The following is a 27486-nucleotide window of genomic DNA, read 5'->3' as shown; positions in this document are numbered from 1 at the left end:
ATTTTGTATGTATGTGTGTGTTTGTGTGTGTGTGTGTGTGTGTAGGTCTCCTTTTTATGTGTGTTGTACGCACATACTGATTTAAAGTGCATTTACATGTTTTCTTTGTTGCATACACTCTGGTGTCACAGGTTGTATTATTGTGCGTATGTATTATTGTGTGTGTATGCACACTTTGTCGGCTGGATCCTTTAATATCTCCAGACAATCGATACACAGAGGAGCAATGTTTTGCCCTGTCTTCTTTTAAAAGATGCACTCCACAGAGTGGTGCGAGCCAAGAGTCGAGAAGTCAATAAAACAAAGCTGATAGTGCCCTCGTTTGTTTTTTTGGACTTCAGCATAGAGGCCTCCAAGTCTGGGTCTGTGGGCGAATATTTAGTGTCTTGTCATTTTGATACAAACAAATAAATCCTTTTTGTCAGATCTCTGGAAGTACAAAACACAAGTGCATGAATATATTGACATCTGTGTTTGCTAAGATTTTGTTTTGTTTCTCTTTCCAGGGCTGGTGGCGGACGATGCTTAGGATCAGGGGATGAGGTTATAAAAACAACGGTGGAGAAAGGGGGGAAAAGAAAGAAGCAGTTGATTGCTTGGAAACTCTTGTATCATCATACCCTGCAGTCCTATAAGGCACTGACTGACCCTGTGGAGGATTACGTTCTCAAAAGTACACACTAACACTCACTCGCTCACACCTCCCCCTCCCCCACCACCATGTCCTCCCACCTCAACCCACCTCTCCTTATCCTCCCCATCCTCTTCCTCCTCCTCTCCCCGTCCATGCCCTCCATCTCCACTCCTCCCTCCTCCCTCCTCTCCTTTTTCCCACCGGAAGGAGGTCTCACACATTTGGTGGTCCACAACAAAACAGGCGAGGTCTACCTGGGTGCCGTCAACTGGATCTACAAGCTCTCCAGCAACCTGACCAAGCTACGAAGCCATGTTACTGGCCCAGTCACAGACAACCCTCGCTGTTACCCTCCGCCCGGTGTCCAGTCCTGCCCCCATGAGCTGGTGCAGACCTCTAATGTCAATAAACTCCTGTTACTTGATGCTGCCCACAACCGCTTAATTGCCTGTGGGAGTACTTCCCAGGGAATATGCCAGTTCCTGCGTCTGGATGATTTGTTCAAGCTCGGCGAGCCCCACCACCGTAAAGAGCATTATCTATCCAGTGTTGCTGAGGCAGGCACCATGTCAGGTGTGGTGATATCCCCGGATCTTTTTGGTGGAGGTGGGAAACTTTTTGTCGGCACTCCTATCGATGGGAAATCTGAATACTTCCCAACACTGTCTAGCCGCAAATTAATGTCCAATGAGGAGAATGCTGACATGTTCAGCTTCGTCTACCAGGATGAGTTTGTCTCCTCGCAGCTGAAGATCCCCTCAGACACGCTGTCAAAGTTCCCAGCATTTGATATCTACTACATCTACGGTTTTAACAGCGAGCAGTTTGTGTATTATCTTACCTTACAGCTTGACACCCAGCTCACCTCACCAGATGCAAGCAGTGAACAATTCTTCACCTCTAAAATCGTCCGCCTATGCGTTGATGATCCTAAGTTCTACTCCTATGTTGAGTTCCCCATTGGCTGCACCAAGGACGGAGTGGAGTACCGTTTGGTTCAGGATGCGTATTTGGCACGGCCAGGGACCCGTTTGGCACGTTCACTTGGTATTCAAGAGCACGAGGAGGTTCTGTTTACTGTATTTGCCCAGGGTCAGAAGAACAGAGCCAAGCCGCCCAAGGAGTCGGCTTTGTGTCTGTTTACAATGAGACGGATAAAGGAGAAGATTAAAGAGAGGATTCAGTCGTGCTACAGAGGAGAGGGGAAACTCTCCCTGCCCTGGCTGCTCAACAAGGAGCTGGCCTGCATCAACTCGGTGAGTGTTTGAGATAGTAGCTCTCTGAAGTGTGTCTGTTATCATCAGTAGTGATGAAAGTTATATTATTCCTGATTCAACTTTTGGTTTTATGGTTGTGTCTGCATGTGCTCTTTATAATTGAAACCCAGAATAGACTATAGGTCATCACTTTAATTTTCAAGTACAGTTTGTAGTTCCCAGAATAAGTTTGGGCAGGACACCTTGTCTTTACCTTGAATGTTGCCAAAAGCACTTTAGTGTTCTTAGAAAACTGCAGAGCAATGTTTTAGTAGTGAGAACAGAATCGAAGAAGCCAAACTATATGGGAGAAACCCTAAAGGCAATGTACTTCCAACATTAGGCTAATGTTAGCTGAAATTTCTTGAAACTGAGTACATTTTGCCCTCATGCACACTACATACACCACAAAAGCCAAAATCTCCACCCCGGCAGGATGGCAGATCACCAAAACTTCAAGCTGCTTGTGCTTCTATTTGAGTTTCCCTGGCTAACCTGTAAGTGGAAAGTATGAATCTCAAAAGAAAATTCCTTAATGCAACAAAGTCATATTTTCCATTCTGGTTTGAGCCAAAGCAACCAACGTGTAGGTGTGATTGCACATTTAGTGCCACATGGAATAAATGCTGTCTCAGTGGCTTTTTCAATCCAACATTATAGCACTATGGGAGAATGTGGGCAGAGAATGCAGTATATTTACCATAATCTCCTTAAGAGAGTGACTATATTTATGCCTAGAGTATGAGTGAAAAGATGCATCTGCATAGAACATCATTATATGGTTCATTTAGTGTACCTGCAATACACTACTGTACTGTCTAAGCAAACCTTCACTCTCCACCTTTCCTGCCCCCTCTTCAATGTTTTTAGCTCCATAAAGATTGATTTTAAAAAACAGAGGTCACTGGTAGTCAGCATTACACATTACAGGCAGATTACCAGATGGAGAACTAAGAGAGCTGGATAAAGTACTGCAGGTGGAATATTGGCTAAAACAAGAGGGATGAAAACCTTTTTTTCAGTTGTAAATGAATATATAATATATCTCCACAGATAAATGAGGACAGGACAGCTGTCGATTTTTTTTAGAAATAATTCACTGTCCACAGGTTGTGGGTGACCTGTCTTTCCTTTTTCTTCATAGATGAGCTGGCCTTAGGGTGCCTGAGAGACTTTCAAGTGTGTGTGTGTGTGTGTCACCTCCATGTCACACACACATACACACACACACACACACACACACACAAGGCCCGTATCTCTATGAATAATTCACCCAGTCTCACCTTCTGTTATTCAGTTGGTGCTCCATAACAACCTGCCATAAATCTCTGGACTACTCTCCACCTCTCTGTATCCATCTCCTATTTCTCTCTCAGCTATCCCACCTTCCATTTCTCTTCCATGTCTTTCACCATATCCCCATTTACATTTGCATAAAGCTTTCTTTTATTTTGCCAACCCTATTCTCCGTCTGCTCCTTCCCTTTTAACTTGCTTTGCTTCTCTCGATTTCCCATCACCCACCTCATTCCCCTGTCCTCTTTTCTTTGTCTTTAATTTTTAACCTTTAACCTGCCTCGTGCTCCTCTTCAGCTTCTTTGCTTGTGTCCCCCTTCCTCTCCAGCCTTTGCTCTTTCACCATCTCTCTCTGCCCTCTCCTTGACTCTCCAGTGAGTGATGAGGTATAGAGTGACTTAGTGTGTAAAGCCAGTGCCTGGATGTGATCTGAAAATACAATGTGAAGAGGACAGATGATGCAGTGAAAGAGGGGAGCAGCGTGATGGGGAATTAAAGTCGTGGGTTTTATGGGAGGTGGGAATGATTGGAAGGAAGGGAGCTTGTGGATAGAGGACAGGGTGAAAGGAGAGAGAGAAAGGAGGAAGTGAAGGTGTAAGAGAGAGCTGGATGGCAGACCAATGGGGAATTCTTGGGATGAGGCAGTAAGGAGGGATAAGAGAAGAGAGGAAAGAAAATCAAAATTTAGAAGAAAGGCAGGGTAGGATAGAAAAAGGTGGACATGAATGAGGCAAGAATGAACACACAAGAAGAGAGAGGAAGATGAGGGTAGCACAGAAGCTTTTTCAGTGGCATTGCTTTTGGGATGCCAGTTGCTGGTTGGTCCATCGGTGTGGTCCAGACTGAAATATCTCATTGCTTGGATTATATTAAATTTTGTACAGGCATTCATAGTCCTCAGAGAGTTTTTACCTATCCATTGAAATGAAACGAATCTGGATGGATTGGCACAACAGACGTTTAACTGACATTCACGGTTCCCATATAATGTGCTTTTCTTCTTCTGCCGCTGGACGAATGGATGGAGAAAGTAGACATGAGTTCCGATGGACACTGACAATACACATTTTCAAATACCTGAATCACATTCAGCGTGCTCTTGTTATATTCGCTAATTTGATTTTCTTTTTAAGTGTCATGCGAGACAACATTACTATTACACCTCTGTCACGAGCCCTCCGCTGCTGTGCAGGTGCCATGTGGCCTTGTAAAGTCTACTGTATATGCATGTGATTATGCTAATGAGCGTTACGTTACATGATTGTCCTTTATGGCCATCTGTCGTTCTGCCTGCGATCGATCAAGGTCGCGTCAGCAGAGCTCGCTCTGGGACATCGCTGTGATGAATTCATCATCTCCATGTACGGGCATGTTCAGTGTTTCCCGATGATAGCGGTGACAGCTCGTTGCCTCTGCGCAAGTGTCATGTGGAAACATTCATACAAGCTCATTTCAAGAGACAAGGTCGGGTCAGTCAGTCAACCTTCAGACACTCCTCTACCTGGAAGCTATCAAACTTCACGGGCGTGAAGCAGTAAAGAAAATCATTTTCTAAAAACTGCTCTATATGAGGCTTTATATAAAACTTGTAGTAATGTAAAAAAAAAAAAAAAAAAGGACAATCTTTTCACCTTCTAAGAAATTATTATACAACTGTCACATTCCCATGGCAGTGGATTATCATTGACCACTTGTATGAGGGTTATAGCTAATAAAACGAGGGACTTTACGGTCACAGTTCCACACTCTGTCTAAAATTAACTTGAATTCAGCCCAAGTCCAATTCGAATGTTCCTGTTATGGCTCAGGTAGTATAACTCATATAGGAGAGTGTCATTTGTATGATGTTTAAGTCCTTTAGCTTCTATATAATGTCATCTATGATTTGAAATGAGCACTCCTGCATAAGCACAGAATAAACGTAAGAGCTGTAGACTGAAATTATGAATCTTACAAAACAAGAAAAACCCATATGGCGAGTTGGAGGGACGCTTTATCCCATATATGTGGTACAGTGTCACATTTGAGAGGTCTCTTTGCTTTGCTCGCCTTGTTATCAGTATCGGCAACATGAACATAGCGTATGAGGGGAAAATGGATGGAAAACTGATTTGCCAAAACATCTCCTAACTATTCATCTCAGTCATCATTATAAAGTGTCTGCCTGCAGTTGGTCATTTTGCAAAACTTCCTCTGTTGGACAGATTTTTAATACAGTAGTTGATGCTCTTTGCAGATATTGTGTGCAAAACTACCTCTGACCCCCTCTATAGCTGACTTAGATGCCTTTTCTTCCCAAGTATACTTACGAAGGTAGCAAGGGAAAAAGAACAAGCAAAGACAAAGTGTTTACATGGACCCGAACAGTCACGACAATGTGAGAATTTGTTCCGAACTTTCTGAGTTTTGCTGCAGGCAGTTTTTGGACCAAAGTTTCAAATGGGCTGTCAGTGGATGTGTGTTGCAGTGCAATCTAAGAACTACTATTCTGGATTGACATTCAAAGATTTAACTGCATTTCACCTCATGATTATCAACTTTTGGCACAGACATCCCAAAATCGCACAGTGTAAAGGGGAACTGTCTGTAGTTGGAGCCGAAAAAACAACAAAAGCTCACAGAAATCATTAAGAATAATAACATCAGACTTAATGCTTGACCTGGATGTTGGACTTGGATGTATTTATACTTGGGTTAGATACATTTTTGATAAGCCTGTTTTTTGTCCTGTTTAAGCATGTTGGTGTTCATTTGCAGTGTCTTGAAGCCATAAGTCACAATCACGTCTACGACTGTTGCTCTGAAGGATCTGTCTTTTGTCAGCTTGACACATGATGCATGATAGCAAACATGCTTAATGATGAACATTCAAACACAGTGAGGTTTAAAAGGAAACTGCTATGGTACTTTTGACCATGCTTATGAGATTTTTGTCTTTAATTTCTCTTTAATAGATCTAACAATCACAGTATTTGGGATGCATAACAACGCCCTGTGTGTGTGTCTGTGAGTTGTCACAAGTCCTTTTCAGTTCGGGGGAGCGTTTCTTCTCACAGCTCCGCATCATGTTGGGTGTGGCTCAAACTGCAGGTCTCGCCCTGTGCATCCCTATGTCCGCTCATTATCAGGAAGAGGCCAGTGTTGGTCTTCTGGGAGTTAAACTGAGTGGTGGGTGACCTTCGTTGGCTGTGGGCTGCCGTCCAGCTCTCCAGCTCTGTAAGCAGGCCGACCCAGCAGCGCAACAGCCTCAGCATGACTAATGAGACTGATTCAGACAGAGGGAGGGAGATACTATCCTCTCTGTGCATGTGTGTGTGTGTGTGTGTTTAGGACTTTATCTCCCTTTTTCTGCATCTCTCCCCCCTCTATACTTCTCTGAGTGCTCATTTGTGTGTTGTGTGTGTGTGTGTGTGTGCCCGCCTCTTATCCTGGCCTCTAAAGAGGGACAAAACAACAGTGAAAACAAACAGAGGAAAATGGGCTGATAATAAGAAGTGTGTGTGTGTGTGTGTGTGTGTGTGTGTGTGGGTCCACATTGTCTGCAGAACCACAAGGTGGACGTTAGAGCGAAAATTGCCTGCAATAACAGAGAGCAAGAGGAAGACTCTCTGCTATTGTTGTTGCCCCCACCCTCTCTCCGACTCTACCTCTCTCTGCCCGACTCTATCTCTATCTTGTCTCTCCCTCTTTCGCTCACTCTGTCTCTGTTTTTCTCTGAGCATAATAGTGTTTATTAATATTTATCAGTGTTGATCACTGCTGGCCAGGATTATTGTCTATTTCTGTGGCATTTTGTATTCTGTCTTCCAGGCGGCTGGTGACTTGTGTGGTTGTGTGTGTGTGTGTGTTTGTGGGTTTGTATCCATTCACTGCTTCATTCTCGCTCTATCTCTCCATTGTATCTTCAGTCTCATTACCGTTAGCTGGTGCCTCAGTGGATGGATCACCCACATTGCATAAGGCTTTGGGCCTGCAGGTTTCAGGATTATCGGGTGCTCTAATGCCTGCGCCTCTGTCTCGCACACTAAATGCACACAATATTTCTTCAAAATTTGTTACAGAATAGTCATCTGTTTGGTTTACGATGACCTGAGTAACCTCTTATCCTAACTAGTAGAAACGTGGATAAGGAATATTATGGGAATATATTCCCATATAATCTGCAAGACTGGTTTGTCAGTGCAAGAGCAGTCTTTTGGGTTTCTTAGAGAGTGGCAAAGTTGGAGAAGCTCTTTCAGGCATTTAGGTTAGCGTAAGTGAAAGTCCCATTCATTTTCTGCAAAGACAATGTTCTGTGACTTGCAGTTGGAGCACTTCCAATTGCCTGGGATGACCATGAAACTGGCCTGGTTGAATCATTGGTGCAAAAGATGAGCAAGTGTGTTCATAAACAGTTGCTTTCTTTGAAAATAAACATGTCAGAGGTACAAGCCTGTGCTCATAGAAATGTCAGGAGAGAAGTACGCTGCAGCTCCCAAGGAACATTTTGGTTAAGGGAAGTCAATCTTCGGTTTGTTCCTGGACAGGTAGTGTACAGCGGATGGGTTATCAGAGCTTTTTTGCTGAAAATAAGTGCCAGCTGCTACCAGAAAACAATGCTGAGGAGAGCAATGAGAGTAAATTGGAGCAGGAAAGTTGTGGAAAAACCAAAATAATGAGCTGGAATCTTCAAAAACACTCATGTAGAACTGAGGAGAATGGCATAGAAATATTTATTAGCGCAGCTTTAAATTGTCCAGGAGACTTCTACGTTTCTGTGGTTTGGATATAACTAATAATAATAAAAAACCTGGGAAAGAATGGGAATTTACAGAGGTAAACTTACAGTAGATCAGAATCTTTCAGAATAGTTGGAATCAGTTCAAACTGCTGTGTAAACTATTGGTGAAACAGCACTTGCCCTAAATAAGACAATACAATAAAAGAAGTTCAGGAGCCAACACACGTCACTGTGCTTTATTTTTCAGATATTGACATTGTTTGTGAATCAACGCTGAAAACATATGATTTTATCTGATTTCTTTCTTGGTTTACAGAACTTTATGACTCAGTAGGAGACCAAGTGACTTGTAAAGATGATTTGTGGCAGTGCAGTGATAAATACATGCAGCGCTGAGGTGAATTGCTGTCAAATGCTGTCTAGGATATAGCCCGTTGGGGGAAACGCTTTTTGATGAGGTGCAGTTTTCTCTCCTGTCTCTTGAGACATTTTGATGCATGATGCAGCAAAATATTATACCTTGAGCATTTTAATGACTTCTGCTATAGCACTTACCCATTTGTTTTTGTCTTGTGATGTTTTCCACCTCAGGCTGGATCACGTGACACCCACCATGCTGTGAAACCTTCCTAATTTATAGTGAATTCTCAACAGGGGAAATTCTCAGTTCCTATTCGGTATGAATGGTGCCTGTGAACTAGATTTACTGCACAGTGGTGTTCATTGTTAACTCCAGCACGTGACATAATGGATTAATGGCTGCTATAGGCTTAAAAGGGTGTCAGCTTGCTATGGATTTGGCGTATTTTGGAGCTTGTGGCTGCTTAGCCTTATAGCTGTATGAGTTGGACCTGAGGTGACCTCAGACACTCACCAGTAGTCTGAAAGAGATTTTCGACTTGACACAGAGCAGAAATATCAACAGTGATACTCAAGTTGAAGAACCTCAGTATTAGAATGTCACATTTTGAACTGAACAGCTTTTATCTGTCAAGAAAGGCTGGAATTAGACACCGTTAAGTGGTGCCACAATTCACTAAACCGTAAACTTTGCTTGCCTCTGTGTCAAATCTCGTTTTATGACTTCATCAAACATTGTGCTTAGAGGGAACAGAATACACTGGAACACTAATGCATATCTTCTATAGGTGGTTAACTGCTGGTTAAAAGCCAATGACCTTTACATGAAACTGTGCTGGTCATCCAGGACTCAAATCTGTGCAGCACATTTAAACTGCTGACCTGCAGCATCTAATGAAGAGTGTAATTATTTATTGATGGGTGTTTATGCTGTGTTTGTACCGCGTGCTTATGTGTATTTCAATGTGTCTGGGTGGATTTATGATGGACCTGCATGCATGTGTGTTTGTGCCAACACATACATTCATTAATGCTTATTTGTTGCTTTAATTATTCATAGATGGGTGTGTATGAGTGCACGTGTGTGTGTGTGTGTGTGTGCTGCTTACCGGGTTAAAAGCTTAAAGACATCTTTTTGCCTCATATTGTTCATGTCTCTGTGTGTGGAAATACATGCACACACACACACACACACACACATGCACACACACACATGCACATGCAGTAAACAGCTAATTTGAAAAGAATGCATAGTACACATTTATTGACTTACAAAAAATATATATTAGTGTTGTTAACCAGCCAAACACAAAATCCTTGCAGTCACTCATAATTCTGCTATGTTATGCGTAACACTGTATAGTTGGAGCTGTGTGCCTCTGTGCCAGTCTGCGCCCACCACTTTCGCCACACGGCAGTGCAGAACAATATTTTACAGGCTCCCATATTTGGGTGAATCCCTGTAGTGGTCTGTAATAATTGGATTAGAGCTGTCAGGGAGGGCTTTAGTTCAGATTACACAGATTATAGTATGCAGTGCTCAGATGGACAGTGTGGTTTAAAGAGCATCATCTGGATTGTGTCACATAGAAATAGCATTTTGGCAAACGCGCATACGTAATGTTTGCCTACATTTGGTAAATGTAGGCCAAAAGTAGTAAATGTGTCAAAGCAAGCTGAGGTGGGCCAACCACTGGGCATTCAATCTGGATTATTTTGGCCAAATTTGATCCACGGAGCTGGCCCAGTATCTATCCCAGGATTGACTCGGGACAATAAACCTCCAGAGATCTAATTATTCATGTAGAAATGTAGACAAACACATATAAATGACTTATAACAGAGATGTATAATATCTAAATTACTCAGAGATATAATTGCACGCGACTTATATTTATTCTCGACAAGTTTCAGACTATTAGATGAGACATAAATATTATTACAGAAATTATGTGAAAAACATATCGAGCTTTGAATTCAGACACCAATGCAGCTGAGATTATGGAGCATACAAGTTTGGATATATAAGTTGGCACAACTAGCTCTGATTTAGTTTTATTTGTTTCACCACAAAAGATAATAAAAAAAACTGATATTTAAGGATTGTAGATATATAGAATCCTTCATGTGGATTTAGATAAAAGCCAAACAGAACCTCAAATTTCCAAATGCAATTAGAGGTAAAAAAAAGTAAAGATGACGATGAGCATTTAGAGCAGGCAAAATGTTTAAAGTGTTCATCACTGTTGTCAGTAAATGTCTGCTGTGCCAGAGAAGCAACACGCCAGACTGGAGCTTTCCACGTGGAATTAGCTCAGTTCATGGCTGAAGCTGTACGGGGTAAAGCGAGCTGCTGTCCCACTGCGGCACATTAACCCGTGTGGCCAACTGACACTGGAGTGCGGGAGCCAAGACCTCTCTTCCCACGGTGTTCTGCCTCTACAGGAGTCCTCCATTTGTTTTTCTGCACACTTTTCATGAAATTGTGACCCAGAAAAGCTTCCCTCCGGGATTCATTCTTGACAGGCGCAAAGACTGGCAGAGATTTAAAATCTGCTCCACCTTGTTTTTGAATTCACTCGTGTGGCACTTAAAGCAATAGGCTCCCATTCAGGATTCAGCTTCCTCATTTAAACTCTGCAATTAAACCAATTATCCCAAAAGAGTGTTTCAAGGTGTTTTAAAGTATATTGAGTGTGACAAATGTTGGGAGCTGATGAGGCCTCCTGCCTGCACCGAACACTGTGTTGAATGAAGGAGGAAGGAGGAGGGGATGACTTCAGAGAGGAAGTTGGATAACTGAGAAATAATGTTATTATCGCCAGGCCCGGACAGATGAGTTGATATTTTATCTCCTCCTTTCTTGAAGATGAAGATATTCAGGGCAGCAGGGGAGAAGGAGAGAAAAAAGAAAAGAGATGAAAAAAGGAAAAGGAAATTATGGGAGTATAGACAGGTTTACATAAACATGGTTACATGCTACTCGATGTCATACTGAAAAATAGGAGAAAGAAAATCCTGCACTGGTATTGTGATCTCTAAATGTTATCATACACACACACACACACACACACACTCTCTCACTTCATAGTTGCAGGTCAGTCAAGTTTTGTATGTTTTTCATTTAAAATGTCTCAGCTCCACGCATCAGCACATCTGTTTTCAATCATACTGGGGGGGAAAAAGGAAATGGAGAAGGAGAAAGAGATAAAAGAAAAGAATGAGAGGAAAAAAATGAAAGGAATCAAAGAATAAAAGAAAACAAGATATAAGTATGGGTAGAGAATTATGAAAGCAACAGAGAGAGGAAACTGTGCGGAATAACTCTAGCAGTGAAATAAATGTTGATCTCTTGGCATCCCAGCTATTCCTCTGGCTCTGACCTATGGGGCCGGAGTCTCTCCCTCTCCCTCGCTCTCTATCGCCCGCAGCTTTTTCGTTCCACCAGAGCACATCTCCTTGCTGCCAGGCTCTCCCTCCATCTCCAACTTTAATACTCCTTATTTCACTCGTGCCAAAACAACAGATGCTGAAATGTCGAAGTGCCTTCCCTTCACTCATGAACTCACAGAAAAATAAAATTTTACCAAGGAAGGATCAGGCCAACGATGCCCTCTTCTGTGTGCAAAAATCATGAGGAAGAAAGTTCCCTCTCATGTCAATGATTAAGAAACGTAATGCTACCCAGCGACTTCAGCCTTGTGCTAAAGCCAGCGATGGCTGCTGCACCAAGATGGTCAAACTTTCATCAGTTTTGCAGGATATATTGCACTATGAAGAGAATAATTAACAATGGTTAAAAGTGGTCTGCAGTGGATTCGAAGGCTTTTTCACAGATAAACTGACAGATTAGGGAACAAAATGGACTTTTTCTTTTTCTCTTTTGGTAGATTCTTTTTCACGATGCTTTTTCCTGGTAAAAACCGCAATATAACATCAACCAGTCTTTAAGAAAAATGCTACTTTGGGGGAAATTGGTCCTTTGGGCAATTTAATTAGGAAATCTACTTTGTGAAGTTTTCTTGTGAACAGAAAGATTAAGTCTGCAGCACTCAGTTGTTTCTCACCAAATGCTTTATGTGTATCCTAGAGGATGTCATGTCAAATACATTTAAACAATTACAAAGCATATTTTGAATATTTTAAAATCTAGTCATTTACATTTGGCTCCAGTGCTGCATAATAGCTATCGTCCATGACCTGCTTTGGTTATACTACACTCTATGCTAAGTTGATCAAGATTTAGCATCAACATCCAAGCTACCTTATTTGTCCATTTGAATATTGTTACAAAGGCTGGTTGTGACAAATTGCATCGTTTGCATCTTGTGCTTATCCTGTTATAATAGTTTTTAAACCAACTGCAGTAATAGTAGGCACTGGTTGGTGTGTGATGCAGATGCTCATAGTTCTGTTGCCATTAGAGCCGAGTGAACTGCCAGATGTCTGCACAAAGTCCACTCTGTGTGTGTGGATATCTTGCAGAGGCTGTCTGTACACCTTCCTCTTTCCTCCCGCTACACATACACACACACACACACTCACACACACTTGTTCTCGCCCACATCCACACAAATGCACATTAAACAACAATAGAGAATAGTGTGTGCATGGAAGCTTGTGTTTGTGGTGTGTGTGTGTGTGTGTTTGTGTTTAAGCAGGTCAAAGCTTCAAGTGTCCCAGTCTGTTAGACAGATGTTGGAGATCCCTGTTGGACCCCCTACTGTGTCACACAAACACACACTGAGTTTATCTCTCTTTTTCATGTACGCAAACAGACGCACACACACACACACACACACACACACACACACACACAGACATTCGCTCATTAACAACCAATTAGAGAGCAGATATTGGCTCACTGGGGGGAACTAAAGGCCAACCAGTGCTGTTCTCCACTTCCAACGCCAAGTCACAACAAATACCTGGATGCAGGCCAGGACTGTGTGTGTGTGTGTGCTGTTGTTGACTACTTCTTCCCAAGTTTGGCAATCTAATCTAATCTCCGTTCTTTATTAAAAAAAGATGCACATGCATGCATGAACACATGCGTAGACACTCAAGGACACACACTGTCATACACTAACCCTCATACAGTCAAATGCATTTTTTTACACGCAAGTGTTGTTGTTCATTGCATCAGCCAGCGTGTCTCAGTAGTGCAACTCTCACAAGGGAATGAAGCACAAGCTATGTTCAACATACACACACACACACACACACACACACACTCAGACGCACCAGCCTCTTCTCCATGGGATTGAAGCAACGTGTTTATGCCAGTGTTGGATGAGGAGATGCTTGAGACATTTGGCTCTCTGGAGAGCATGTTGACAACATCTCTGTCTCTCTCCCTCCCTGTTTACCTCAATCACTGCCTCGAACTTGCTCGTTCTCTCCCCCCACTCTCTTTTTGTGATGTGATTTTTCAGTCCTCTCTTGCATCTCTGCAAATGAATGTAGATCCAGGAAAGAAATCTGACAATTCAAGTTGATCAGACAGATGTAGATGCTTTCTTTGCTAAACTACGCTGCAGTGAATTGAAAACGGAGAAAGAGAGAGAGGTAATCATACACACACTGTAATACAGAAACAGGAGAGGAACAATAGTTCCAATAGTTCCTATAATGTTCACCAAAGATTTACTGGCTTTTTTATTTCAGAGTAAAGGTCTTCACAGATCCAAAATTCTGGACCAAATCTAAAACTGTCAGAGGGTAGTTATGTAATGTAGCTGACCTGCATAAACTAAAACTGACAGCAATATGATGTTCCACTAATTAACGAGCCACCGCGGTCAAAAGAGAAGCCTTGCATGTCCTGAGGATCAGTGTAAAGTCATAAAAGAAGCTGCTCTCCCTGCTCCAAAGTGGGATGTCAACTTACAATATTGATTAATCTGACAGTTATATCCTCGATTAATCACGTCATTATTTGGTCAATACAATGTCAGTAAAAGTAGTGAAAATGATCTGTTACAATCCCAAGTCCGAAATGACACTGAAAACAGTTTGGACCTGGCCCAACTCCAGTTCAGGTCTCAACAAACCAAGTCAATCACCAACCAAAGACTCTTTTTTTTAACACAATAAAAAAAATGTTTTAATTTTATGGAAGAAATCTAATGAAGGCATAAACCTTAATTCATTGCATGCCATTTCAGATAGCATAGAATTTATTCTTCTTGGACAGAGAGTGTCATTATCAGGGAAATGCAGATTAATGCTCACTAGCCCTCGTCTGTAATGTTTAATAAACGCAACAGATTGATTTATTATGCTGAAATCAACTCAGTCTGTGCTCAGTAGACACCATGGTATATCTGACAAATAAATAAATAAATAAATTCAACACACATACCTTGTAAGGTGTGTTTGAAAAGGAAACGTGCACACTCTGCAAGTGTGTTTGCGTGCACCAGTGCGCGTGTGACGTGCAGAGAAGTGTGCACTCTTACTGTGGTAATGTTGGTAACATGTTCTTCCCAGTGCCTCATCTTCTGCAACCACAGTATGGTCACAGCAGCTCTTATGCTCACTTGGTCAATGGGGAATTGAAAGAGCTGAATTCAGACTCTCTTTGTCACTGTCTCTCTCTCTGTCTCTGTCACTGTCTGTCTGTCTCTCTGTCTGCCTGTCTCTCTGTCACTCTCTCTCTCTGTCTCTGTCACTGTCTGTCTGTGTCACTCTCTCTCTCTCTCTCGTTCCCTCTCTCTTCCTGGGTTGAGGCTCATTAGTGGCGACAAGAGCCGCTGTTGACCCTTAGCCTTCCCCTATGTCTCCCCTCCCTATCTCCCTCTCTTTTTTCTGCTGGTTTCTCTCTCCGAGTCTGCTCTCCTTTCTCTTCATCTCACTTGCCCCACTCTTTCCCTCATCACCCCATCATCATTCACCCAGCATGAGTTTGGCAGGGGTCTATGTGAGTGTGTGTGTGAGTTGCCAGGGGCCAGCCTGCGCCTGTGTACAGCAGAGGTCTTCGGCAAGGACAACACAGGGGACTCTGTCCTTGTCTAACCCCCTGGAAATAGAACAAAGGTGTGTGCGTGTGTGCATGTGTGTGTGTGTGTGTGCGTGCAATAATGCTATGTACAGTGTCCACAGTGTGAGCTATAGCTAGTAATAATAATAGCATGGTCAGAGGTCTAGTAGGCCAACAGGGACAAGCTACACAGAGCTTATAAAAGCACTAATAAAAGACTACAGCAGGTCACCTTATGTTAGGGACACAGTAAAGGATTATTACACGGATTTATAAACACTTTAGAACCCTCCAAGTGACTTGCCATGGAAGTTTAACATGAAGGACCCAGTACCAGTGTGCACAACAGTATTGCTTGTCAAGTACAGATGAAAGTAAAACCTCAGCGGCAGAAAGTAACAGTAAATGACTGTTTGAAAACGATCTGAGTTATGCAGCTTGCGACTAAAGTTTGATTGATATCACCACTCAAATCAGGCCCTTTTTATGGCCTATATTTATGATGAGGCATCTAGAGTGTCCTGAACAAAATGTATAAGGACGAATGGCCAACAGCGAATGAGAGGCCACTTTACAGCAAGGCAGCTTATTGAGTGTCAGTGCTTTATCGACACTGACTGAAATATATCCAAAAAATGGGAATTGAAAGCTTGCTAAGCACCATTCTTTTCTTATTGTTTCATCAGAGAGTTTCGGATTTAAGTCTGCTGTCATACAGTAGTGATCATAATTGTGACCCTGTTCTGAATATCCATAAGTGGCCAGAAATAGTCTTGGATGGACATCCATATATTGAACCTGTCTGGGATATCATCTGGCCGGAGTGGGTGTGCACCACCCTGTGAATATGAGATTTAAGAATATGACACTTGACTGCAAAACTGATTTTAGAACATATTTAGTGACATCTATTTATTCATTCATGATGCCTTATTTACCCACTACTTACAGAGGGGGCTATATATTAGCCTCAGTGGCAAAGTGTGCAGCCTGGCTGAGAGCACTTCACTTTTCTTGGTGTCTCTTTAGCAAAAGTACTTGGGCCAATGTGGCAAAATGTATTTATAGCAATAAATATAATCTAAATAAATATATAATGTAAATACTGCTGTCTTGGTCATACACATGGTATTCAAACGTGGGCCTAGATCCACCAACATGAAATGGACATGGGTCTCATTTACACGTCATATCTAGTGTGCTGTATCTGGTTATGCTTTTTAAATACACTTTAATTTCGACGTAACCACATACACTACTCACAAAAAGTTAGGGATATTCGACTTTCAGGTGAAATATATGGAAAATGTAAAAAGTTAATGCTACAGTGATATTATATCATGAAAGTAGGGCATTTAAGTAGAAGCATGCACTGGTGATTTTATTCATCTTAAACAATGTATTGAAAGAAAATCTAACAACAGTGGTGGGTATACCACAACAAAACATTTTCAGTGTCTCAATAAATTGGGATGTGGCCAAAGGACGTCCACTCCTCTCCTTTCTGTGACTCTTCCAGTCTCTGTATCACTGTTCCAACCTCCTGATGACACTCTGTGACCCTCTAAGCTCAGTGAACACCTCCGTCTGAGGACTTCCTGTTTGAAGCCTCCAGTGTTGAGGTGCTGCTGATCAACTGTTAGGTGTCGTCTTGGTCTCATGATGTCAGAATGTGAACAGCAGGATGAGGAGGACTGTTTAAATACCAATTCTAACTGAAGCAGGAAATGTATTGGTGGATTCATGGATCAAACCTGTTGTGAATGTTGCTGTTAAGCTTCTTGTTAGAGAACAGCAACTGGTGCAGAAAGTACTGAGACACTGAACAGTTGGACATGTGCATTCAAAGGTTTAGAGAAGGTCACATTAAGTTCACCTGGAAAGGTTAGAATGCATTTTAGGTTCATCCTGAAATTTCACCTGAAAGCCGAATATCCCTAACTTTTTGTGAGTAGTGTAGATGCATCTCCTTCAGCTAGACCACGAATCTGCTTGCAATTTCTCTTGGTTTTCTTGGGCTTCATGCAAATCAGGGCGGGGTCTACTCCAGTCCAGAGGGTGGTGGTAATTCTCCTGAAACTGTTCGGCCAAAAACACCAGAAAAAGAATAATCAGTGCACTCTTGCATTTTCGATAATAGAGATAAAAAGAGAAACTTTTTATTGATCCCTCAGTGGGGAAAGTTCACTGTTACTGCAGCTCAGGGACAGATAAAGCACACAGTTAAAGGAATAGAAAGTTGAATTAACATAATATTTACAGAAAAAAAAACCTTATATACACAAAATAAATATTATATACAGTAATGCAATAGTTTGAAAGGTGCATTTTGTTTAAAAGTGTCTCATTCATAATCTGCAGGTCCATGCAGAGTGTGATGAGTGTTTAATGTAAGAAACTTGAATGAACAATGAATTACTTATTACTTGTAGTAAAATACAAATACAATAATAAAGACCTATTCGTAGTCCTTCACATTCAAATAAGCAGAAAGTGATGAAAGTCTGTTTTTTTTTTTAAATTAGCATCTTCAGTCACTTCCATATTGGTCACTGAGAAAGCCTCAGCGTCCTCTCAGTGAGTTGCTGTAGAAGAATGATAGAGTAGGCACACTGTAGGAATTACATGTCTACAAGGCACACAACAGCTAGCAGATGTCAGGTCTGTGTGAGGCCACATTTGTCTGCAGTAAAAACACGTCGAGTGAACGCTCCACTGTGCCTCAATCTGAGCTGTTGACTCTATGGTAATGATGCAAGTCAGGCTAAACATAACAAACCATTAGCGTCCTCAGCATGCCGGCAACAGTGCCGGAAAGATGGCGATCTCACTGTTGTGTGTGAGCTCGACAGACAGTGGGAATGCAGATTAATTTACAAGTACAAGGCACCCGGCATAAACAAATCCAGGATGAATTACGAGCTGCCGTAATAAGCAATTTCTACTTGATTCATGTTCTTTTAAAAGTTTCAGTTTTTAAAGAAAGAGGATAGCAGGAGCTAGTGGTCTTGATGCAGATTTGTTGTCCTAATAATCAGTTGCTTTGCGATGTACTGCAAGTCCTCTTTTTTTGCCCTATAATCTATTCTCAGCTTGTTTGAAATATCTTTGCAACAACATTTGGTTATTTATTTCAACAGTGGCTTGAAACCTTGGATTATCATCCTGGTAATGCTCTTGAAGGAAGGAAGAAGGGAAGGAAGGAAGGAAAAACGGTCCCTGATAACTGCAGGCATGTGACAGCAAGGGGGGAAAAAAAAAAGAGCAACCCTTTGGGATGGACATGATTTCCCAATGGCCAGTCCCTGTGAACCCTGGAAAAAAAAGAGAAATATGCGAATAAGGAGGGGGAGATGGTGGGTTGGAAAGAAAGAGGATAATGAAAGAGAGAGGAAATGAGTGAAAGAAATGAATGGAGGCTTCTGCTCTGTCTCTATCAGAGGAAACTGGACTGCAGGAACCAAAGGGCAGGGTTCACACTGTCACCGAGCCAGGGCCATCTCACTCTCTCTACTTCCTACCCTCTGTCTGCTGCCTCCTTCGCCCGTCTTGATTTCTGCATCTTTTATTCCCTCCTTTTCATATCTGTCTCCATCTCCCGTGCATCACGTCACTCGCCTTCCTCTTGTACGTTTGCTCTTGTTTTCCCCCCTTTTGTCCTCCATTCTTCCTCTCAAATTACTCTCAAAACCGTTCCAAAATTGAGAACATGTTTATGTAAATCATACAAAAGCCAAAGCATTGTGTGAGTGTGTCTCTCTCTCACTCACTTTGTCACACTTGGTGTCTTTGTTTATTGAAGTTAAACTTTGCTGTGTTTCTGGCTGCCTTTGAAAGTCTGATAGAACACACACACACATACACACACACACACACACACACACACACACACACACACTTCTGGTGCTCAAACACACACCTTCCCTGACAGCTTTGCTGTTCTGGAGGGATAGAGTGATTGATTAGTCTCTATGGAGACGATACGTCTTGTAATGAACAAGAGAAAGCTGGCATGTTAATTTGTGTCGTGTGGGAGGCTCGATCGTGCTTGTTTGTGTTTTTTCCTTTGTTTTTCCCTGCGTATGGTAGCTCATGTGACACCGTATATTTGTTCCTGTGGAGGTTAATAAATATATATATACTTTTTGATGTCTGCATGTGAGTTCCCATAGTAAATGTGCTGCCATCCACCTGTTTCTATCAACATTTTCTATTTGATTTTTATAAGCAAACCTCACTGAATACCACACTTTTTGCAGCCTAGCTGAGGTGGAAAAGTTGCAGTGGAAACAGACTTGGCAAATAAATCAACGACGTACGAGAAGCACGTGACTGGATGGTCCATTCATGCTTCTGTTTCATTGAGGACATGAAAATTAGATGAAAACATCAGATCTGTGTTGATGAATGAAACAATTAAAAATGCCATATCTCCATCGTGTTTTCCAAATGGTTTTCATTCCTTTTCGGTCTGACTGACACTCGTTTAATTAGCCATGTGTCATCCCATCCTACACTCTTCTACAATGCTTCGATTGCACCGGACTGGAAAATTAGTGCCACAAACTCTAATCCCCTTTCAGTATTGTGTAGAACTAAAGTTGTGTGTTTCCTGTGTGTGTGCAGACTATGCGAGGGTGAGGTCGCCAGTAATTCATATGCTGTCGATTATCTCGGTTACACATGTCAGAGTAAGGGGAACCTCCTGATGCGTTCATAGCTATCACATGCTTTTAATGACTTGCCTATCACAAACACACGTTCATAAATCAGGCGTGACATATCAACACATCGGCATGGAAACGGGTCTGTACGAGACACATTGATTATGATATGCTAATCTGACCTATAATTTACTTCCTGTCATTTCCCCGTCATCTCCTCCGGTGTCCTGCTGATGTGTTCGCTCTCCCCTCCATGTTTATCCCTGCTCCATTTGATTTACTCACTGTATTGGCTTGTCTCTTATTAGAAACTACATTGCCGAAGCTGTATACAAAGAAATCAATATTTAAAACATTAGCAAACAACTGTGCATCCATTCAAACAATGCTGAGATGCTTAATTGCTTGGTTTGACATCATGCAACCATGAAATAATCAAAGGCTGTAATGGAGGGGAAAGCATCAATCACAAAAGCTTTAACTGCATACCAGTTTGCTTGTGCTTTTTGCCCTCAATAAAAGACAAATAGAACTATACGCCCTTGTCTATCAGTTGTCCAAAAAAGTTTTCAAGAAAGGGAGCTGAGGAAGTTCATTTTTCCAGTGACACCCATCAATTTCACACCATTTCTCACTAAATCAGCAGCAGACTTGGCTTCGTTCCAGCACCATAAACGTGCGTTAAGTGCCGGGGAGATCGAAAGCCTCCTTCTTCTTTAAGAATTAATGTTAGTTTAACGAGAAAAGGGATTTAAAAAGTATTAATGGTTGAGTTAATGGCTTTCTCTCCTTCTTCCCCACCCCCCCCCCCGACACCCCAGCCGCTGCAGATAGATGATAACTTCTGCGGCCAGGACTTCAACCAGCCTCTAGGGGGCACCACGGCCATCGAGGGCATCCCGCTGTACGTGGACAAAGACGATGGCATGACCTCTGTGGCGGCCTATGACTACAGCGGGCACACTGTGGCGTTCACTGGCACCCGCAGCGGACGCATGAAGAAGGTAGGCATCCAAGAGTGTGTGTGTGTGTGTGTGTGCGTGTGTGTGTGCGTGCTCAGTGTGCTCTTTAAAGCAGAGGCAGAATTGCTGGTGTGGTGTGAAATCCTCGTAACTCTCATTTTTGATGACTCATGGATGTATCAACTTAAGTAAAGGATTACAAACTCTTCAAACAGGCAAAATTCAATGATCACTCAATTGTGTTTGGCTCAGAAATCCTTTCCAAAACCTACAGTCGTCAAACCTACTGTATGTAAACTGTGGAAAAAAATACAGGTCAATCAACGATGCCGGTTTGTAGATGCAACATTTTCACCTGATTGTGACCGTAATGTTATTTTGTTGTGAGACATAATCTACAGCGATAACTGAAATTAAACTACCTATTTGATTACAACGGGGTGCGTCACGCTCCACACAACGCCATTTTTTACTTTGAAGCAGTTTTGCTTCATTTCATGATGTATTTTCAATGGTCATTGGTTTTGGCATTGCTGACAAATGGTTATGTCATCAGAATCTCATTGCAGACATCAGCTGTGAATATATATGAATATATATATACATACACACATATATAAAAGACACGTTGTGCAAGAGAGATAGACAGCTGCTCTGGAGACGCAGGTTTTCTCCTACAGACCGAGGTGCTATGTGTTTGTGTCTTTTTAGCTGATGTATAGAGCTCACGCTGTTCGACAAACTGGAGCTGTGTGGGTTTTATCATGCTGAGTGTTATTTGATGGTCTAGTCACAGTGTTGTCAAGAGCCAGGGAGTGCTTGAGTGGCTATAAGGTGGGTGAAGATGATTTCTTATGTGACTCCTGAGTGAGAAAGCCCCATGTTTTGTGTGTGTGTGTGTGTGCACGTGTAGATCTGCGTGTTTGTTTGTGTGCCGTGTCCTCAATCACAGGCAAGCAGTAATTTCCCATCATGTTCATCATACACACAGCATGCAGTCCCTTTGAGTGTTCGCCTGTGGGTTTACAGTATGTGTGCGTCTGCGTGTGCCTGTTCCTCAAGTACCCACGTTGAGTAGACCGCACGGTGTGCGTGCCAATCAGCTGCTCCTTCATCTGAGATCCGACAGAGCCGCTTGTGCGCTTTTTTTCTTCTTTTTTTTTCCACTATTCTCCCCAGCAGGGTGTCTCCATATGAATGCGTCCGTGTCACCAATACTCCGGAGACAGAATAAAACAGTTACCTGGGGATGAAAATTAATTGCATAAATACATACATAATACAAAAAAATAAAAAAAAGAAGTTTCGCCCACATTTCAAGTCAGCAGCATTTAACTTTGAAAAGTTTTAGAAAATGTTCCCCCAACTTTTTTTTTTTAGGAACACAATACTTTGAAGTCATCTATCATTTTGTAGACGCTTATGTCTTTTATTTCAAATGGTGGTGTCTTTGTGTGGAAGTCTTTGTGTACATCATACTTTCTGTCATATTCTGCTAAAGCCAGCTAAAAGGCATTTGAAATGTTCGGCTGCTAGACTTTTTGATATGAGTTTGACAGTTTAAGCATTAGGCTTGTGTGTTTCTGTTGTCAGTGGAATATCTGTTGCAGTAATGCTGCTGTCATCTGCTTTTATATAGGCTATGATAATGTGCACCCACACACACACACACACACACACACACACACACGCTTCCTTACACAGCTTCCTGTCTCTGGTGTTTTGCTAAGTCGACTGAAACCTAGCCCACTAGTCCTTGTGCCTGACCCCTGTTCTGTGTCTGCGTGTGTGCGCGCAGACAGATGATTTGTGTGTATGTTGAGTGTGTGGGGTCAGCAGATCCAGGATGATATCCCACTGATCGGAATCCCATTTCCCCTCAGCCGGCATGTCTTCCTGTGCTCGGGGATGGAGGGAGGAAGGTGAATATGGAGGTTGGAAGCAGCCAGTGTCCTCACGCAGATCAATGCAGATGCTGCAGTAACATGCGGTCGTCTGTATGAGCGGGGAAATGGCGAGACAGGGCGCTGATTATAATAAATCAGCAGTGATTACACCTATAGCCAGTTTATGAGGCCTCTGCATCTGTTGGTGCCTGGTAAGCATTTCCTCTGACAGAGGAGGTGATTAGATTTTAGCCTTAAATTGGGTCTTTCCAAATAAATTAGACAACAATGGTTAAATGACTGAGCAAGATTTGTACAAAATGGAATTGGGAAGAGGAAGAGGGAATAGAACTGAGATTAGAAAGGAGAAAAAGAGAGCAAGGCTGAGGCAGATGGAGAGAGATTGTTACAGGCTGTGTGGTTTTATTGCTATTCATTGGGAGTTTAACTGTGCTCCTTGGCCTAATGAAATGTAAAGCTGCGGCGTATTGATGTCTACACACACACACACACACGCGCGCGCGCTCATTAGGATTCCAACAATGCGACTGTTGCTGAATGTGTGTTTGCCTGCGTGGACATGTCTCGGCTGCTAGACTCCCTGTATTGATTGATCTATGAATATATAATCGCTAGTGTAAATCTTAAACCCAAGCAGTCCATTGGATAAGTAATGGTGTCTTTGTGTGGGTCAGAGAGAGAGAGACGGAGAGAGAGAGAGAGAAATAGAGCGAGGTGTGTGTGTGTGTGTGTGTGTGTGACGTCAGCCAGGGTAAATCTATGCAGCTTTACATCAGCATGACTATTCAAAATGACTTGAGTGACTAAGCACACAGCATGTATGTGCAAAATACCCACCTATCACCTCCATTACTGTTGAGTTAATTGCTTTCTTTCCTTTCAGGCTCTGACTGTGCATGTAGGAGCACTAACACTCGTGTGTCCGTTGACCTTGTAGACTGCAGTTCTGACTTTTGAGTTACACCAAATCAGCTTTCTGTTGGTCAGTTGTTTGGCCAACATCTGTATTAGTTTTATGACACAGTAGAGAAAAGGCTCATTCTGTGATTTAATGGCGCAGTATGACCGTTGTTGTGATACGGTAACTTTCTACATTCAGTGATTAATAAGACACTGACACTGTATACATGCTGATGTGGGTGTAAGATTTAAGATAATGTACCACAGGTTGTACTTCTTGCAATGTAGGACACACAGCAGGATGTGGATACAGACTCTAGTAGTTGTCTGGAACAATTAATGAATAAAAAGCTTAGTTCAATCGACAGGAAATGAATCAGCAGCTGTTTTCTAATAATAATATCATTGTTTCAGTATTGGGATATAAGTCAGACAAAGCATTAGCAGACATTTTGCTGACCAAACTTACATTTATTTAGAAATTAATCAACATACCAGACACGGTAAGACTGTAAGCAGCCGCGAAACCCTGGAGTGTAATGAATTAAGTAACAGTGTGTTTTATTGCTTATGAGTTATGAGACAGATAATGTGTTATTTGTTCTCTTGCATACACACTCATCTTATATTATCAAACCACACATATTCAACTTAATTCACAAATATCACGACTGTGGCCAAGACGAGGCCATCAGAGACGGCCGCCGAAAGACATAAGAGGGAGTGTGTCTAATCTAAGATGAAGGTTGTACACCAGGATGTAGGACATACAGTATAGTATTGGTATTGGATGTTTGTGGGATGTGGGAAGCAGCTTTGTCACACAGTGTGACAGCAGAACAGGATGGCTCTCCTCTGGTTGCATGCCTGCCAGCAAGCTGCAGCGTATACATACATTATATATTGTTGTTCTTTGCCCAGTACTACAAAGTTGTACATGATTGCATTTTTCTTTTAAGCACCACATGCAGTACATCACTTTGTAGGAGGGGTACCGATAGCTTTTAACTGCATGAAATTGCACTATGAGCTGCCTTTTGTGCCGTTTGCCAGAAACATCCTAAAAAACCCTCCTCAGATCTCTGTATAAACCTGGAAATCCTTTCATTCCCCTCATTTCGTCTCCTCTTTTGTCTACCTGGGAGAACAAGGTGCACTCGCCACATCAGGTGAGATGAAAAGAAACTCTCAACAGCCTGAAGTATTTCCAGATTTCAGAAACAAAAAAAGGCAAGCAAGAGAGAGAGAGAGAGACGGGGAGAGGGAGATTTACTCAGAGCGGTGTATAGGTCTGTGAATGAGGATGTGTGTGTGGTGGGTGAAGGGGGGGTGGTTTCATGTCATTTCATCATTTCCCTGCTAGGAGCAAATCCAATTACTTTTCCTTTTCCTTTCCATCTTGGAAGATAGCCTGAGTGACAGGACCGATTGGAGCAGCGCTACTGAGGTAACTGTGCCAGCCAGTTGATTGACGTAACACTGGTTCTTCGGTGCCTTGAGACAGTGAGACGAGTGAAACTGGTTAGACTTCAGGGCCAGTGAGGTGGACCAGAAGTTCACCGGCTCGCTTCTTCCATCGCACATCCCTCCCACTCAAGATTATCCGATATGCTCTTTGGCAAGATGTCTCGTGTTCTCCACAGCTTCTGTGTGACAGCAGTGACATACGCTGCTCCATCCTATCTATCTGCCTCCCCCCTCCCTAATTAATAATATCAACCTTTCAGCTGAATATTAAGCAGGATATGTTCAAATATAATCATGATCTACCTCCTGTCTCTTCAGCAGTACATCTAACATCTTACAACTGTAACACACCCAATGTCACATCACAGAGGTCTGACTTTATAGCAGATCCACCAAAGGAAGGTTTCCCCTCTAAACATCTCAGATGTTTCAGTGCAATAACTACTTGTGGACCAAAGAGGTGAAAATATCAAATTTTAGAGAATACCTCAAACATTGTGAGTGCAAATTTGTGTAGCAGAACTTTCTTTTTCGTCTCATGCCCCCCCAGATTTATCTTGAGACCGTCTGAAGATAATACCTCTGTACTTTTACACCTGTGGGATTTAGAGTGTGGAACTTTCACTGTACTAGTGAAAGTACTTTAACTAGTACTACTTTAGTACTTTATCTTAAGTAAAGGATGCAAGCACTTCTACCACTGAGCGGCACTCAGCAAAGTGATTTTCCTTTCTAACGTTGAAGCAAAACTATCCAATATTTCACAGGAAAAAAATGCTTAAGTAATTAGAGAAAAGGCAAAGGAAAATTGAACAGAGCTTTTAAAGCTTGTAAATCATCCTGTGACCACTCAAATGTAGACAGTTTCCGCAGTCCAGTTGAGAACCACCGGTCTAAGCAGGACAATTTGAAGGCTCCCAGCTCTTTAAATCCCAGCGCCCGGTGAATGAGAGTGCTTTGGGTCTCTTCCTAGAGTTTGTGATGGCCGTGCATGCATTGGCTCCGCAAGCTTAGCAGTAAAACTAGCTGTCAGAATGATTAAGCCTAATCAGGAAACATGGGATGGGAGGTAATTTAGCATGTGAATGCTAATTAGCACTAGCATTTAGACTGGCAGACGATGATTGAAGCAGCGCATCAGCTGCTCAGCCTGGTTAAATGGCAAAAACACCAGGCTGGTAGAGATGATTGATAATCTCGGGTTGGGCTGCTGTCTGTTTCAGTGTTTGTGTGTGAGTGTGTGCAGACATAGTATCTCCTCTCTCCTCTGAAAACTCATAATGAGCAGATGAGCGCAACACCTGAACACACTAATTCCATCCTTATCCTATTAACTAGAAGTTAGTGGAATAATGTTCTATTAGATTCTCAGAATACACAACAGGCTTTTGTGATAGCCTTGTTTGTGTGTTAATGGTTTAATTCATACCTGGCACTTGTTCCCTGTGTGAGCCCTACGAGGCTTAGGCACGGAGACACTTTCCTACCTTATTGCCCGTGTACATCCACGCATTCAGTATTCACACATGCCCGCACACATGCTTAGAATTGTGAGCATTTCCTGAAGCTAGCATGGCATGCACACTGTATGTATGCGCCTGCACTTGCTACTATCTATATGAAATATTATATATCAATGCGTCAGTGGAGTTTTAGTGCTAGTGTGCAGTCCTCTATAAATTAATGTGTGACTAAGTGTGTGTGTGGCTGCCGTAAGAGCCTGTTGAGGGAGGACTAGTGTGTAAATCTTGCAAAGATAATATTACTGCTGTAAGCGGTGCTAGTGTTTGAGTGAATTATCATCCTATTCTCTCCACTAGCACTTCTCTGCTCTCCCTGTCTTTAGGTCTTATAGTTTTCCTGTTCACAACCCCCTCCCCTCCTTCTCCTCCGCTCCCTCTCACTCATATGTCACCTTCAGCTCTCTCTCTCCCAACTGAGGTGGGCTAGATGCCCGCAAATCTGCCTCCCTCGAGAATTTCCCGCTCATCTGTGTGTGTGTGTGTGTGTGTGTGTGTGGCATACTGTCCTTCTCTCCTCCACTCCTAATTCCCTCTCTCCTCTCCCTCATTGTCCTTATCTCCTCTATCCATTAGTACATTAGTGTACGTCAGCCTGGAAAAAAAAGTGCTATCTCAGTGGAGCCTTTCATGGGAGACATACAGTAGAGGCACACAGAGAGGAAGAGGAATAGATGAAGAGATACAAAGACATGGAAGGCAGATACTAGTACATACTTGATATTTGTATGATAGACCTGCTTGTGAATGATCATATCGAGCTTTGTTACGTACGACGATGCAAGTTTGTGTGATATGAAATTTGTAAAATGCAAAATG

General features: G+C 42.3%; 1 protein-coding gene across 1 annotated transcript in view; it reads left to right on the top strand.

The window, feature by feature from the left end:
- LOC139209690 (plexin-A1-like) overlaps nt 1-27486 on the top strand; it is a 225830-nt gene that overhangs the window by 32168 nt on the left and 166176 nt on the right. The window contains exons 2-3 of the mRNA XM_070839495.1: nt 507-1890; nt 20733-20915. Coding sequence (XP_070695596.1) covers nt 721-1890; nt 20733-20915 — 1353 coding nt within the window. The 5' untranslated portion in view covers nt 507-720. The remainder of the gene's footprint in view (nt 1-506; nt 1891-20732; nt 20916-27486) is intronic.

Source organism: Pempheris klunzingeri, chromosome 11 (genome assembly GCF_042242105.1).
Source record: "Pempheris klunzingeri isolate RE-2024b chromosome 11, fPemKlu1.hap1, whole genome shotgun sequence".
NCBI classification, from domain to species: Eukaryota; Metazoa; Chordata; class Actinopteri; order Acropomatiformes; family Pempheridae; genus Pempheris; species Pempheris klunzingeri.
The sequence above is the reverse complement of the archived record's forward strand: the minus strand, read 5'-3'. Positions and strand labels throughout refer to the sequence as shown.